The 16,980-nt window shown below is 40.2% G+C and overlaps 1 protein-coding gene across 2 annotated transcripts in view; it reads left to right on the top strand.

Annotated features, from left to right (window-relative positions):
- APPL1 (adaptor protein, phosphotyrosine interacting with PH domain and leucine zipper 1) overlaps positions 1 to 13,735 on the top strand; it is a 99,310-nt gene extending 85,575 nt beyond the window's left edge. Inside the window, exons 17-22 of one of the 2 annotated variants that reach the window (XM_068253706.1) lie at positions 307 to 481; positions 5,513 to 5,549; positions 5,730 to 5,876; positions 7,993 to 8,043; positions 8,128 to 8,266; positions 11,681 to 11,758. In XM_068253706.1, the coding sequence (XP_068109807.1) occupies positions 307 to 481; positions 5,513 to 5,549; positions 5,730 to 5,876; positions 7,993 to 8,043; positions 8,128 to 8,235 (518 nt within the window). In that variant the 3' untranslated portion in view covers positions 8,236 to 8,266; positions 11,681 to 11,758. Of the gene's footprint in view, positions 1 to 306; positions 482 to 5,512; positions 5,550 to 5,729; positions 5,877 to 7,992; positions 8,044 to 8,127; positions 8,267 to 11,680 lie in introns of both variants that reach the window. The other variant, XM_068253705.1, reaches the window with a different exon arrangement.
- Positions 13,736 to 16,980: the final 3,245 nt, after the last annotated feature.

Below are 16,980 nucleotides of genomic sequence, written 5' to 3' on the forward strand. Positions count from 1 at the left end.
CGTTTAATCTTTTGAGTTAGCCACTAAATGGCTTCACTTCTATTCTGAAGGTCCTTCTTTCCATTTAAAGCAAGTGTTGCATGTTTCAACTTATCATAAAAGGGGTTTCTAAAGGATTGTTAAAATAATTTTTGAAAAGCCACAGCTTTTCCTATAAGGTACTTTTTCTTTATAGTTGTGTATTTTACACAGTGTTGGAATCTAAGCCAATCGAGATAAATCTAACATTGAATTCTGTTTGCTGATTGAAGGATTACTTTGTTGTTCAAATTACATTGTTCTGATTTATTTGTTTTTATTCTCTAGATTCAATCCTTCACCAGCTGTTCATTGTACGCTTTCTTGGATCTATGGAGGTGAAAGCAGATGACTGTCCTGAAGTTGTCTATGAAACAATGCGCCAAATCTTAGCGGCCCGTGCAATACACAATATCTTTCGGATGACAGAGTCCCACCTCCTTGTCACCTGTGATTGCTTGAAGTGAGTTTTGCTTTCTGTTTTATTTTATTTTTTTTTGGGAGGGGGGGGGGGGGGGGGGCGTTAGATTTTTTCCCCTTATAAACCACCTGTACAGGATTGAACATCTATTCGGGATCTGTTGCTCTTTGTCACCATTGGTTAACAATAAACAGTTTTCCTGAGCTAAAGATCACCGGAGAACATAGGTATTTTGCTATTCTGCATATCTGACTTAAAGGGAACTAAGTAGAGATGAGCGTAATGACGTAATTACGATTTCGCGAAATTTTGCGTAATTAGTGTAATTACGATTATGGCCGTAAGTACATAATCGTAATGAAGAAGGATTTCGCGAAATTTCGCGTAAGCGTAATTTTCGCATTACAGTGGGTATTACGAAATGTATGCGTATGGCCATGCTCCCAAGCGGAAAAGTTGACGCATGGATCAATGTTAGGTAGCCGCCGACTTTAAGGGTTAATAGCAAAGCCCCCCTAAATGCTAAGAGCCTCAAATTTGGAGGAATATATTAAGGAGATCAGAAGGAATAAGAAGAAAATTTTTTTTTTCAAAAAGACCTTATAGTTTTTCAGAAAATCGATGTTAAAGTTTCAAAGGAAAAATGTATACATTTAAAAACCCGCCGACTTTAACGGTTAATAGCAAAGCCTGCTTAAAGTTTAGGAACACCAAATTCCCAGGGTATATTAAGGGGGTCAGTGGGAATAAGAGGAAGACATTTTTTTTCAAAAAGACCTTATAGTTTTTGAGAAAATCGATTTTTAAGTTTCAAGGGGAAAAATGTCTTTCAAATGCGGAAAATGTCAGTTTTTTTTGCACAGGTAACAATAGTGTATTATTTTCATAGATTCCCCCAAGTGGGAAGAGTTTTACTTACTTCGTTCTGAGTGTGGGAAATATATATAAAAAAAAACGACGTGGGGTCCCCCCTCCCAGACCTCCTTAACCCCTTGTCCCCCATGCAGGCTGGGATAGCCAGAATGCGGAGCACCGGCCACGTGGGGCTCCGCACCCTGACTATACCAGCCCGCATGGTCCATGGATTGGGGGGTCTTGGAAGGGGAGGGGCAGCCAAGCTTTCCCCTCCCCCTCCGAGCCCTTGTCCAATCCAAGGGGCTCTTCTCCACCTCCGATGGGCGGTGGAGGTGGAGGCCGCGATGTCCTGGGGGGGGGGTCATGGTGGCATCTGGGAGTCCCCTTTAAAAAGGGGTCCCCCAGATGCCCACCCCCCCTCCCAGGAGAAATGAGTATAGAGGTACTTGTACCCCTTACCCATTTCCTTTAAGAGTTAAAAGGAAATAAACACACAAACACTTAGAAAAGTATTTTAATTGAACAAAAAACAACCACGAAAAAAAGTCCTTTAATATTCTTAATTAACCATTAATACTTACCTGTCCCTTTTAAAGTGGTCTAACACCCAGCATTTCAACTTTGCTTTAAAAGATTGCTTACAGCTTATAAACTATTATGCCAGATTTTTTTTTTTTAGCAGAAATTCACTGAATGGCTTAAACATGACATTCTAGTGCTGCATTTAGCTAGAAATGCTCCTCCTGCTTGCTTGTTTAGTTACAAATGTATCTATCTACAATGTAACAAACAAACACTGCTCTGAGAGAACAAAGAGGGCTTCCCCGGCAGGCTTTTCAAAGGTCTATTTGTATATCAAATAAAGATACATTTGTAACTACAGATAAGAACTGATGTGGATTCCTAGTTAAATCCAACACTAAAATGTCATGTTTAACCCATTCAGTGAATTTCTGCTTAAAAAAAAAAATCTGGCATAATAGTTTGTAAGCTGTAAGCAATCTTTTAAAGCAAAGTTGTAATGCTGGGTGTTAAACCGCTTTAAATAAATTATCCCTCGCAATAGCCTCGGAAATGTTCTATCAGTTACATTGTAACAAAGTTATTACAATGTAACAACTTTGTTACATTGTAACTACGCCGCACCCGACGTCACTCGCCGCATAATTACGCGTCCGTGCAGGTCGCTAAGTCCCCGCCGGCTCCCGCTGTCCACCCCGCCCACATCTGTCACCCACATGTGGGTGACGTGTGGGAGAGGCGGGGAGGGCAGCGGGAGCCGGCGGAGACTTAGCGTCCTGCACGGACCCGACAGAGCTCTGAGCTATATAGCTCAGAGCTCTCTAAGCATCTTTGAATTTGGGCTCCAAGCAGCCCCATTGGTCCTTAGCAGACCAATGGGGTTCCTTCTCCGCCGGCTCCCGCTGCCCTCCCCGCCTCTCCCACACGTCACCCACATGTGGGTGACAGATGTGGGCGGGGTGGACAGCGGGAGCCGGCGGGGACTTAGCGTCCTGCACGGACGCGTAATTATGCGGCGGCTGAGCGGTGAGTGACGTCGGGTGCGGCGTAGTTACAATGTAACAAAGTTGTTACATTGTAATAACTTTGTTACATTGTAACTGATAGAACATTTCCGAGGCTATTGCGAGGGATCATTTATTTAAAGGGACAGGTAAGTATTAATGGTTAATTAAGAATATTAAAGGACTTTTTTCGTGGTTATGTTTTTTGTTCAATTAAAATACTTTTTCTAAGTGTTTGTGTGTTTATTTACTTTTAACTCTTAAAGGAAATGGGTAAGGGGTACAAGTACCTCTATACTCATTTCTCCTGGGGGGGGGGGGGGGAGTGGGCATCTGGGGGACCCCTTTTTAAAGGGGACTCCCAGATGCCACCATGAACCCCCCCCCCCCAGGAAATCGCGTCCTCCACCGCCCATCAGAGGTGGAGAAGAGCCCCTTGTCCTTGGATTGGACAAGGGCTCGGAGGGGGAGGGGAAAGCTTGGCTGCCCCTCCCCTTCCGAGACCCCCCAATCCATGGACCATGCGGGCTGGTATAGTCAGGGTGCGGAGCCCCACGCGGCCGGTGCTCCGCATTCTGGCTATCCCAGCCTGCATGGGGGACAAGGGGTTAAAGAGGTCTGGGAGGGGGGACCCCACGTCGTTTTTTTTTCAATATTTCCCACACTCAGAACGAAGTAAGTAAAACTCTTCCCACTTGGGGGAATCTATGAAAATAATACACTATTGTTACCTGTGCAAAAAAAACTGACATTTTCCGCATCTGAAAGACATTTTTCCCCTTGAAACTTAAAAATCGATTTTCTCACAAACTATAAGGTCTTTTTGAAAAAAATTTTTTCCTCTTATTCCCACTGATCCCCTTAATATACCCTGGGAATTTGGTGTTCCTAAACGTTAAGCAGGCTTTGCTATTAACCGTTAAAGTCGGCGGGTTTTTAAATGTATACATTTTTCCTTTGAAACTTTAACATCGATTTTCTGAAAAACTATAAGGTCTTTTTGAAAAAAAAAATGTTTCCTCTTATTCCTTCTGATCTCCTTAATATATTCTCCAAATTTGAGGCTCTTAGCATTTAAGGGGGCTTTGCTATTAACCCTTAAAGTCGGCAGCTTTTTTATATTATATGGGAGCGTTATGGTTTATCGCGAAATTACGGTATGGTTTAATGTGAAATTATGGCATGAACGAAACGCGAAATTACGCGTTGAAAATGACGCTTACGGTATTTTCAATTACAATTTTAATGGCAATTACGCTACCGTAATTTCGCATCGTAATCGCAAATTTCGCATGCGTAATTATAGTAATGCGAAATTACGAAAATTTCGGCTCAACTCTAGAACTAAGCAGTATTTTTTTTTAAACTTCTCAAACAAACCTCCCCCAAGGGAGTTTCATAAACTGTGTGGGCTTTTGGGGTTGCAGCAAGCATTTTCTTACCTACTGGAGGGCTGCTTCATATCATGCTGCCTATATACAGGCCTCTATCTTCTCTCTCCTAGTGCCGCAGAATTGCAGGTTTAAAATGATATAGCATGCTCCCGGCCACAGCAATGCATGCCATGGATGTGCAATGTATGCTGGGAGATGTAGTTCTCATTAATGCGATTATATCACCTTGCTGGGAGATGTAACCACAATCATGAACTACATCTCCCGGCATGCATCGGACCAGCCAGGGACATTATATCATCGCAGGATGACCTGCGGCACAAATTAGAGAAGATGGGGGCTTCCGTATAGACGGGGCTGCGCCAGTAAATGCCTACAAATAGCTCACATAGTTTGCGATCCTCCCTTAGGAGTATATTTATTTAAAGTCAGCTGGTCTAGTGGGACAATTGCTGCAGTTTTTATGCAGTCTTTATGTCTTGATAAATTCTTGAAATATCAGCCCCAGTTTGCCATAACCAGTGAGTATGTCAGTGTCTGGATCCTATGCTGAGCAAGTGTAGAAAATAGCTGCAGTAAGTAAATTATACATCTCTGGCAAACTGTCTGTGTTTTCATATCAGTCTACAAAACCCTGTTAGGTTTTGTGTTCATCACAATATGCACTAGGTCTTTGAGTCTCCAGTGGTGATGTCGCACTAGGCATTTCATCTGGGAGCCCGCTGTGTCAGTGCAATAGCTCAGACTCTTGAATTCACTTCTAGGAGGAAGTGTGGCACAATCTCTGCCCACTTCTCCCATTCTCCCAGGCAAGAGCAGCTGTTGCAGCCACCAACATTCCCCTTCTGGTCACTCCATCAGCACGGAGATCTGCTGTGACAGGAGTGGGCACTTCACTTTTGGATCAACTCATGTGTTTCTATTTTATATGGAGGTTTGTAAGAGAGACAGCTAGTCTGCCCCTGATCCTTCATCTCAGTTTCTGCCATGGGAGGGAGATATGCAGCATCCCCGCTGTTGCCATGGCTGTGGCGCACGTAGGAGACGAGGAGTGCAGGGGACAGAGCTACACAAATGCTTTCCAGCCCGTCAGGGAATTACATGGGGCCGGGCAGCCAGCCCTCACTGGCTGCCCCCCAATAAAATTTAATGGACTCTTGCGTATTTACAGTAGGTGATGTGTTTCATATAGAATGGGGCAAAAAAAATATTCTTGTGATTGGGCTTGACGTGTTGATGACTTTCCCATGAATTTAAATCTTATATTCTAACTCCATGTTCTATCAACTAATTTTTAGACTGATTGATCCACAGACACAAGTTACCCGACTAAGGGTGAGTATTTGGAGTTCCTCACATGATGTTTCATATAATGTAAGAATATTTAGTGATTTACTGGCAGCACAGTCAGTCATTTAGCATCAAAATATCGCATGGATTAACAAGTAACTAATTTGTGTCCATATTGTGAGAGATTTATAAGCTTTTAAAACCTTTATATTATTTTCCCTGTAGTTCCCATTGCCAAATGTGGTTTTATATGCCACCCATCAGGAAAACAAGCGGTTATTTGGCTTTGTGCTGCGATCAGCAGGAGGACGTTCCGAGGGTCGTCCTGTTTCAGTCTGCTATATCTTTGAATCGAACAACGAAGGAGAAAAGGTATGCATTATTGGTTATGCAGTGAAAATGTCTCTAACCATTTAGTAAGCTGACTAGCGCAGACACTTCTCTTGATAGCCGTTGATGGTCCATTTTTCAAAGGATACATCCAAGCGTTTAAAAAAAAAAAAAAAAAAAGATCCACTTACCTGGGGCTTCCTCCAGCCTATGGCAGCCGTCCTGTGCCCTCGCCGCAGCATCGGTGGCTCACGGTCTTCTCCGCTGGTGCAGCCGACCTCGCCAGGTCGGCTTCTTCTGCTCTCCACCACGCGGGTCAGGTGGTCACTGGCAATGGAAAGGCGAGGCCAGTTCTTGGAATAGCCCTGTTATTCCAATTACTGTATTGTAGTACTACTGGTAGGAGGGAGAACCTGATCGATCTAATGTAAAGCTTTATACATAGTGGTATTAGATATGGTGGTCTGTGGAGTGCATAGCTTCAAGGACCACTAACAAAATAGCAAAAGTTAAAATAAATGCATACACAAAAACTACAATGTACATTTCTCCCAGAGTAAAACACACTACAAATGCCTTTTCTTCCTATGTATATGTCACTTACAGTAGGTTTTTATTAATATGACAATTCTAACAGGTTTTGGTCTAGTCCATCTCCACATGGGGAATTCTCAGGAATTTCAGTATTTTCAAAAGTCCCAACTGGATGACGTGGCTTAAAATAATGAGCAGGCTGGCGGGAATCTTTGTACAGGCTCTTTCTAGAAAAGACTCTTGAATTAAATTAAAAAACAAATAATTTTCTCTTGAGGGACTCATGAAGCGAGAAAAGAAATGTAGTTTTACTTACCTGGGGCTCTTTCTAGCCCCTAGAAGTCATTTGGGTCCCTCGGCGCAGCTCTGGTCCTCCCATGGGTCCTGCTGGCAGCCTGTGTGGACCCCCGACGGGTCAGTGCTTTCTGCACATGCGCGGGTGTGCGCCTGCGTCACCCGGAGCGTACTGCACCAGTGCACGGTATGCTCCCAATGACATGGGTGTGCTCGTGCAGTCCCCTCGCCAGCACATGTTTGACCTTTGTCCTTACATTTGCTAGTCAACATAAATTTCAAATCTGAATGATTTTGGCCACAGTGTATTAACCACTTTACCCCCCGCGGTATGAATTTCTCCGTACCTTCCGCGCTACCGCCGCTGTCCGCGCTCCAGCTGCTCGTGCGCGCGCTCCCGCCGCTCGTGCACGCCGCCGCCCGCTCGGAGATTAAGGAACGGGAAAATCCATTCCCGTTCGTTGATCTAAGCCCCCGCAATGATCTGCTGCTTCTTTGAGAAACAGCGCGATCATTGTGATTCTCCCAGCCTTGTACTGCTTCCTGTAAGCGTCCTTCTGGACGCTTACAGGTCGCATGTAAACAAACTCACTGTGGCCATCTTGTGGCCAAATAGTAAATTTACACCCTAAAGCATTTTACATATACAAATACATTTAGTTTTACACATTAAATTAACTCATTACCTCCCACACTCCCCAATTTTTTTTTGTTTTGTAATAAAAAAAAAAATACAATTAAAAAAACAAAAACATAAATAGTTACCTTAGGGACTGAACTTTTTAAATATTTATGTCAAGAGGGTATAACATTGTTACTTTATAAACTACGGGCTTGTAATTAGGGATGGATGCAAAACTGAAAAAAAAATGCACCTTTATTTCCAAATAAAATATTGGCGCCAAACATTGTGATAGGGACATAACTTAAACGGTTTTATAACCGGGACAAATGGGCAAATACATGTCATGAGTTTTAATTACAGTAGCATGCATTATTTAAAAACTATAATGGCCGAAAACTGAAATAATAATTTTTTCCTATTTTCCCATTAAAACACATTTAGAATAAAATAATTCTTGGCATAATGTCCCACCTAAAGAAAGCCTAATTGGTGGCGAAAAAAAACAAGATATAGTTAATTTCATTGTGATAAGTAATAATAAAGTTATAGACGAATGAATGGAAGGAGCGCTGAAAGGTGAAAATTGCTCTGGTGTTCAAGGGGTAAAACCCCTCAGTGGTGAAGTGGTTAAATGCTCTTGCACATCTTCTACCCTCAACCTGTTAAAACCAAAGCATTTAGAACTTTTTTGTTTTTTGTTTACAGATTTGTGATTCTGTTGGCCTAGCAAAACAGATCGCCCTCCACGCTGAACTAGTAAGTACACCCTTGACTTATTAAAAGGTAACCTGTATAATGTCTTTACAGACTCTACTTTATTCTATTTTTCTTTTGCCAAAGGACCGAAGAGCCTCTGAAAAGCAAAAGGAAATTGAGAAAGTCAAAGAAAAGCAAGAGAAGGAAATTAGCAAACAGAAACAGATAGAAAAGGTGATGCAAGAAAAGTAACATCTGCAATGGCAAGCAATTTAACTAATGGGTACCTTAATTTAGTTTTTTGTCCTTTGCTTATTCACTGAAAATAAAAAGACGTAAGCTGGAAATTTTAGGCGCCTGCAAGCAGTTAAAGTTTAGATGCCCATAGAAATATCGGTAATGAGGGCAAATTTGGTGCTAGTAGCTGGGGCCGCCTGCAATACAAAATACAGGTACCGATAGCAGTGCCCCAATTTCCCCTCATTGCCAACATTTGTGTTTTTGCATGTGTTTTTTTTAATGTGTGTGTGTGTGGGGGGGGGGACGAGGAGGAATGAAGGTTAGGAATCGGTAGTGGGAAGGTTCAGTGTGAGAATAAGGTTATGTTTAGCTAAGTAAAACATTGGTGTTTGTTACTGATTTTTACTACTGTCATTTTCACTGTAACAGTAGAATATTGGTAAATTTACTTTCTTTTTTTTTGGCACCATTTTTCATGTACATGAAAAAAACTATTTGATGACAAAAGTATCGGCAGATTATCCAGAGGACTTTGTGTCTGGTTATTGTATTACACTTATTCACTTACAGTGCTGTGAAAACATGTTTGCCTTTTTCCTTATTCCTCCTGTGATTTTATATTTTTCACAATAAATTGTGGTTAATGAAAATAATAAGTTGTATTATACAAAGTGGATCTGAGTAACCCTGACTATATATGATGTGATCTAAAGATACAATTAATCTCCAGTCATTAACAACATGTACAGTGATGTGAAAAACTATTTGCCCCTTTCTGATTTCTTATTCTTTTGCATGTTTGTCACACTTACATGTTTCTGCTCATCAAAAACCGTTAACTATTAGTCAAAGATAGCATAATTGAACACAAAATGCAGTTTTAAATGATGGTTTTTATTATTTAGTGAGAAAAAAAACTCCAAATCTGCATGGCCCTATGTGAAAAAGAAACTGCCCCCCTTGTTAAAAAATAACTTAACTGCGGTTTATCACACCTGAGTTCAATTTCTGTAGTCACCCCCAGGCCTGATTACTGCCACACCTGTTTCAATCAAGAAATCACTTAAATAGGAGCTATCTGACACAGAGAAGTAGACCAAAAGCACCTCAAAAGCTAGACATCATGCCAAGATCCAAAGAAATTCAGGAACAAATGAGAACAAAAGTAATTGAGATCTATCAGTCTGGTAAAGGTTATAAAGCCATTTCTAAGGCTTTGGGACTCCAGCGAACCACAGTGAGAGCCATTATCCACAAATGGCAAAAACATGTAACAGTGATGAACCTTCCCAGGAGTTGCCGGCCGACCAAAATTACCACAAGAGCGCAGAGAAAACTCATCCGAGAGGCCACAAAAGACCCCAGGACAACATCTAAAGAACTGCAGGCCTCACTTGCCTCAATTAAGGTCAGTGTTCACGACTCCACCATAAGAAAGAGACTGGGCCTACATGGCAGATATCCAAGGCGCAAACCACTTTTAAGCAAAAAGAACATTAAGGCTCGTCTCAATTTTGCTAAAAAAAAAAACCCATCTCAATGATTTCCAAGACTTTGGGGGAAATAGCTTGTGGACCGACGAGACAAAAGTTGAACTTTTTGGAAGGTGCATGTCCTGTTACATCTGGCGTAGAAGTAACACAGCATTTCAGCAAAAGAACATCATACCAACAGTAAAATATGGTGGTGGTAGTGTGATGGTCTGGGTTTGTTTTGCTGCTTCAGGACCTGGAAGGCTTGCTGTGATAGATGGAACCATGAATTCTACTGTCTACCAAAAAATCCTGAAGGAGACTGTCCGGCCATCTGTTCGTCAACTCAAGCTGAAGCGATCTTGGGTGCTGCAGCAGGACAATGACCCAAAACACACCAGCAAATCCACCTCTGAATGGCTGAAGAAAAACAAAATGAAGACTTTGGAGTGGCCTAGTCAAAGTCCTGACCTGAATCCTATTGAGATGTTGTGGCATGACCTTAAAAAGGCGGTTCATGCTAGAAAACCCTCAAATAAAGCTGAATTACAACAATTCTGCAAAGATGAGTGGGGCAAAATTCCTCCAGGGTGCTGTAAAAGACTCGTTACAAGTTATCGCAAAGGCTTGATTGCAGTTATTGCTGCTAAGGGTGGCCCAACCAGTTATTAGGTTCAGGAGGCAATTTCTTTTTCACACAGGGCCATGTAGGTTTGGAGGTTTTTTTTTCTCACTACATAATAGAAACCATCATTTAAAACTGCATTTTGTGTTCAGTTATGTTATCTTTGACTAATAGTTAACGGTTTTGGATGAGCAGAAACATTTAAGTGTGACAAACATGCAAAAGAATAAGAAATTAGGAAGGGGGCAAATAGTTTTTCACATCACTGTATGTATTATAAGGGAGTACTTGAACAATATATCCTCCAGTCTATTGGTCGTATAGTACATCGATGTTTGTAGAAATGTAGTTAGATTACATAGTGTTTGGGTCGGGTTAAGAACCTAACGTAGTATTTTTCATTCACACTTTTATTTCCTGTATGTAGGGGAAAAAAGCAGTCTATCACGCATCTGAAAAGTAATGACCCTCATTCTTACACAATAAACCAAATAAATAAAATTGGATAAATATTTTGATTTATCAGACAGACAGCTTGGTTACAGGTAGCCCTGACCAGTGTAAACCTTACCATGCTCTGATCTTTACCATGCATTGTAATTGGTCACCATGAAAATTTTACAGGAATGCTCACCCATAATAAAATAAATGAAGACTTATGTCATAAATCCTTGAAATGTGGTTGTATAGTTTAAGTATCACATGAGATAGTTACTTTATCATCTCTCTTTATTTGTGAATTGACTTTTACATTATACGATCTATCACCTGGTCTTGTCACTACCTACTTTTCTCATGGTAGTCACAGGGCATGTTGCAGAAGTGAATACTGAGCACCTTGATTTTGGCATAATGGAAACACTAGAGTATTGTCTTATTAAATGGGTGACCAGGAGAAGTAGGGTGGTTATATTCTTTTCACATCACTCTTTTTGCCCGCAGTGTGATTGATGATTACTCTGATCTCCAGTTATTTTGAAAAATCAAGTTAAGTAACTTCTTTTAAGTCAATATATAAAGCTGCAAGATATTAGAAATGGTTTGTTAGCTGTTACATTTTGTAACTTTTTTTTTTAATTAATAAATAGTATCAAAAAAAGGAAGGTTTTTTTTGGAGGTTAATAACTCAAGACTTAAAATACAAAGTAAGTGTTATTTTGGTACAGGTTTTTTTCTTTATTACAGGACAAATAACTTCTTTGATAAAAAACAAAAGGAAAACCTATTTTAGATAAATAAATAAAGCTTTCAGAATTGAGCCCAGCATTTGTTACCATGTTGAATACAGGAAGATTGACCGTTGTTTTCATACTGGTGGCCACAGCATCTGTAATTGTCTTTTATGTGCTCTTTATACCAGGACCTTGAGGAACAGAGCCGCTTAATAGCAGCTTCCAGCAGACCCAACCAGGCCAACACAGATGGACAGTTTGTAGTCCTAAACTCCAGCCAATCAGAGGACAGTGAAGTCAGTGAGGATGGTAAAAAGAAGCGCGAGTCTGAAGCATGAGAACAAGGAACAAGCAGAGACTTGTCAGCATCTGATGCTTTAGCTTATGGCACAAAAGCATGTGAGACAGAGAGATAAGCTCCTTTTTTATTATTGTTCTGATTATTATTCTGAAAACCTTTTTAATGAATATATACAGCTTTGGGTTATTTTACCTTGATATCCAAATCTTTGCCATGGTTTTGTGAACTGTCTACGAACGCTTGATTCGACTACAAAGCAAAGTTTCCTTTTGTTTTCTCCTTGCACTGACTTCCTGAAATTCTCAAACGCACTGAAGATTCCTGTATTCTATGTCTTTTCTCCGGGTGTCAGCAGTCTTGTAGCTTTGTTACTTTGAAGGAGGCCATTTGCCTTTACACTCTGCCCTTTTTCCCTTGTTTGCTTTGCTCTGACCAATGTTTTTTCCTCCTTTAAATCCTTGTTTTGTTAAAGCAGAAGGTTCTCTGGAAAAAGAGAACAGACAAGTGCAGGTAAGGAATTGTGCAGTACACAGTTCTTGGCTTTCCTTCAGAAGATTAAAGGAAGCTGGGCACAGGTATCAAAACTGTTAACGTCAAGTTATCCAAACGGCTAATATTCAGTTTTGGGTGGTAAATCGCCTTCAGGGGTTGTTTTTTTTTTTTTAGACATCTTGGAGAATAGAGTGGTGAGCACTTATTTAGTGGCAAAAGTGTAACTGTTTAAAATTCTATACAAACCACTAAATGAACAGTAGAAACACGGTGTAATGAAGCTACTTACCTGACATAAGATTTTTAATACTGTCCAGTCAGTCAAGACTGTTCCTTGACCTTTTTTTTCACTGCATCCCATCTGGATTTGCTGATTGGTTTGTGATGAGGAGCAGCATATTGATAAGTCATCAATGAAGGCCCTATCTTTAGAAAGTAACAGTGTGAGATGGGCAGTACATCGAGTTCTGCTTTCCAGGGAATTACAGGTGGCGAATATATTTATGCTAGCCAGATAGAAAAATGCATTTAATGTATTATTTTTACAGGAGAATTTCAAGACATGTCATTGGATTGGACAATGAATAGGAATGACATTTGCAATGTATACTATTTAAACTTTTGTACATTAAAACTTCTGAAGAACAAAACAGATCAAAGGAAACCTGAGGTTAAAATAAACTGTGGAGATAAACAATTGTATCTATCCTCCTACTATTAAAATGACCCGTTTTTAATTTTTTTAGAATCCCACACTTTTTTTTCTGTTTAAGGGCCTGTTTCCTGCGCTACCTGCTTGTTGGACTCTAGATTGCATTTCCCACCATCCTTAGCAGGATAAATACACTGACAAGGCTTTCGAGTCAAAACAGAAAATGCATCCATACTTATATTTTAGGAACTAGTTCAAGAAAACACAAAAGATGACTGATGAGCAAAGGTACAACTATATCTTCATTTAACCATTTCAGCCCGGCGGGATTTTTCACCTTATGCAACAGAGCAATGTTCACCTCCCATTCATTCGCCAATAACTTTATCACTAATTATCACAATGAATTGATCTGTATCTTGTTTTTTCTGCCACCAATAAGGCTTTCTTTGGGTGGTACATTTTGCTAAGAATTGTTTTTTTCTAAATGCATTTTCACGGTAATTAAGAAAAAAATGGGAAAAAAAATCATTATTTCTCAGCTTTCGGCCATTATAGCTTTAAAATAATACATGCTACCATAATTTAAACCTATGTATTTTATTTGCCCATTTGTCTAGGTTAATACACCATTTAAATTTTGTCCCTATCACAATGTATGGCGTCAATATTTTAATTTCCAAATAAAGGTGCATTTTTTCAGTTTTGCGTCCATCACTATTTACAAGCTTATAATTTAAAAAATGTTCGTAATATACCCTGTTCACATGCATATTTAAAAAGTTCAAACCCTTAGGTAACTATTTGTTTTTTTAATTGCATTTTTTTCCATTAAAAATTGTATTTGGGTAATTTTTGGTGTGGAAGTTAAACAGTTAATTTAAAAATTTAATAATGTGGGTTTATTTTGTTACATGTATGTAGATGTAGTTTTAATATTTGGCCACAAGATGGCCACAGTGAGATTTGTTTTTTTTTTTTCGTCCAGGGAGCACTAAGAGGATGGGAAACGTTGTTTTTGTTCCAGAAAGACCGCGGCCTCTGATGAGAAGCCATCGTTTTTTCTGCCGTGGACTTAGATCGATGAATAGCAACTATATTCCTATACATTGATCTCTGGGCTAACTGGGGGCGACACAGGGGCACGCGGGAGCGCACAGAAGCAGCCGCCTGGACGTTAGGATCAAGTCCAGGAGGCATAAATGGTTAACTTGGCCTTAAAGTTTTGTTTGGCATTTCTCTTTTAATAGCCAGACAGTCAACCATTTGATTTCAGATAAGACAGAATTTACTAAACTACCAACTTGATGAAAGCTAATAAGCTGGTGGCTTAGAGGATATCTGTGCTTAAAATATGAACAGTGTGTGTGTGTGTTGGCACAAGCAGTTTCCTGAAGAACCTTAGGCAACATGTGACATGATGAGATAAACATGTGTGTATGTACAGTAGAAAACATTAATAACCAGGCTGTTTTTATTTTCTTCCTGAAAGTTTATTTTCAGGCATGCAGGTAACGGCTTCTGTCTTGTCCCCTCGTCAGAAATATAGTAAATATCACTGATAAGCAAATTATTGCCATAACAGTTTTCCTGGGAAAATAACTTCTGAGGGCAGGGAGAGATAGAAAAAAGGTCAGTAGTTCATGTATTTTAACTGTGGGACACTTAATAGGCTGCCATTGGAGCAGAGACAATAAATCTTTCAATCCACTTTGTTAATGTTTAAATATAAAATAAAACCATGGGATACCTGAAAAAGTTGTTTTTAGGAGTAGAGGATAAATACAATTGTTTATCTCATTAGTTTATTTTCACCTTGGATTCACTTTATAAATCGAGCGGTCAAGTTTTTACTGTCGAGGAAGTCATTTTGTGTTGGCCTTTGCATTGGATTTGCATGAGGATATCTGTGAAAGTGCTGTGTTGAATTCAGTGGCATTCATCACTTATCTTGCCTTTTTTGGTTTACAGAAAGCTGAATGTTTTTCTACCATCCCTGATCTGAGATATATGTGGGATTGCGATTAGTAAACCGTTACTTTTGTGTTTTGTGGACTAAGACTGTCTCCTATGTATACATATTGTGATTTCAATTAAAGGAAAACTCCATGATGTGCTAAATAAAAGTATCTTTGTAGAACTGTATGTAAAAAAACAACAACTTTGAATACTGGTTTTCCCTTCTTTATATTACGGTTTGAAAGTCGGACTATATTTCCCAGAATCTCAGAGTAGCAGTAGAAGCCATGTGTCTTTTTTGAGGGGGTAGGACTTTGTAGTTCACAGAACGTAGGGGTTAAACCTTATGTCTGGCAATAGGAACTACAAGTTCTAGAGGTCTTAAAGTTAACTTGGTACATTACAATTAAAAGCATTTTTAATTGCCTCCATGGGCCCCTCCGTGTCCGTTCGGTCCCCTTCATTCTCCTGCTGTCAGTAGCAGTAGTTGGGGACTTCTGCACATGCGTGGCCCTTGCCACATGCCTCCTTGGATGCACTCCTGTGGCCGGTAACATTCTGAACCTGCGCAGTTAGGTAAGTCTTGTAACTACACAGGTGCTGAATGCTCCCAACCATGGGAGCACAACCAAGGAGGAAGCACACAGTAGTCCCTGACCAGCTCATTCGGTGACTGTACCGAGGCTGCCAGTGGTGAAACGGAGGGGACCAGACAGACACAGAGGGAGCACATGAACTACAGGGGGCTGGAGAAGGCTTCAGGTAAGTATAAATCCCTTTGATTGTAATGTCTCAGGTACACTTTAAGCCATACATGGACAGGTACACTGCTGCAGGCTTTGAAAGGTACTGTAATACATGTACATGAATTATCATTACTTTTACATTTTTTTTAGTTCAGTTTTGATTTAGTTTAGCTGAAAAAAAACCTTCTTACATTTACAGCTGTAATGCAAATCTGTTTCACCTGTTGTCTCCAAACTAATTTCGATAGGAAACTGTTAGCTGGCAAGAGAGAGTGCTCAGAACTTTTACAGCTAATAACTTTTGAGGGACACAAATAAATAAATACAATTCAAAGGCATGAATTACAAATGTTGTTCCTATTGAAAGCCTGATCCAATGACACTTCCTAGACTTCTCCTGTTAAGGGTTATCCTGCTATGTTGTAGTTTGCAGCCAGAGAGAGCTGTGACTTTCAGCAGTGCATTGTACATTGGTGTATTCAGTGTGTGTTTCTGTATCATAAATGCAATGAAGGAAACGCTTTCTGGCTGAAGCTGTTAATAATAGGGGCACATGTAGGCAGATTTATTTTTCTGCATTCCATGACAGAGGTTGTGACTGGGCCCCTTGAGCCTGAGGGGCCCTCCTTAAACAGCAGCATTAGCTCTTTATTGGTCCTATGCTTTTAATTATCATTTCTATAGATTATTTGAATAGTGGTAATCATTACCGAACTGTTCTCCATCCCTGCTTGCAACCTCTAATACTTTGTTTGTTTTTGGCTGGTATTGTTGCGTCATATCAATTGTTATGTATAAAGTGCTTGGGAGGCCCAATGTAAAACTTGCACTGGGGCTCAAGATCTGTAGCTATGCCACTGGTCAGGATTGTTATAGTGGGGCAGCACGGTGGCATAGTGGTTAGCTCTCTTTTCTTGCAGCACTGGGTCCTCGGTTTGAATCTCAGCCAGGGCACTATCTGCATGGAGTTTGTATGTTCTCCCTGTGTCTGTGTGGGTTTCCTCCCACCTCCCAAAAATATATAGATAAGTTAATTGGCTTCTCCCTGAATTTGCCCTAGACTGTGATACATTCACTACACAACACATACATAAACATATGACAGGGATATATGGTAGGGATTAGATTGTGAGCCCCTCTGAGGGACAGTTAAGTGACAAGATTCTCTGTACGGCGCTGCAGAAAATGTCGGTGCTATACAAATACTAAATAATATTATATGATGACAGTAATTTTAGTCCCTGCCTCAGATACTAATGGTTTCCTAATTCTGTGAAGACGGCACAGAGCCGCTCTGTATCCATACAGTCTTCTCAGATCTTTTCATCAGCAACTTCC

The sequence above is a fragment of the Hyperolius riggenbachi genome, chromosome 9 (assembly GCF_040937935.1).
Source record: "Hyperolius riggenbachi isolate aHypRig1 chromosome 9, aHypRig1.pri, whole genome shotgun sequence".
Lineage (NCBI taxonomy): Eukaryota > Metazoa > Chordata > Amphibia > Anura > Hyperoliidae > Hyperolius > Hyperolius riggenbachi.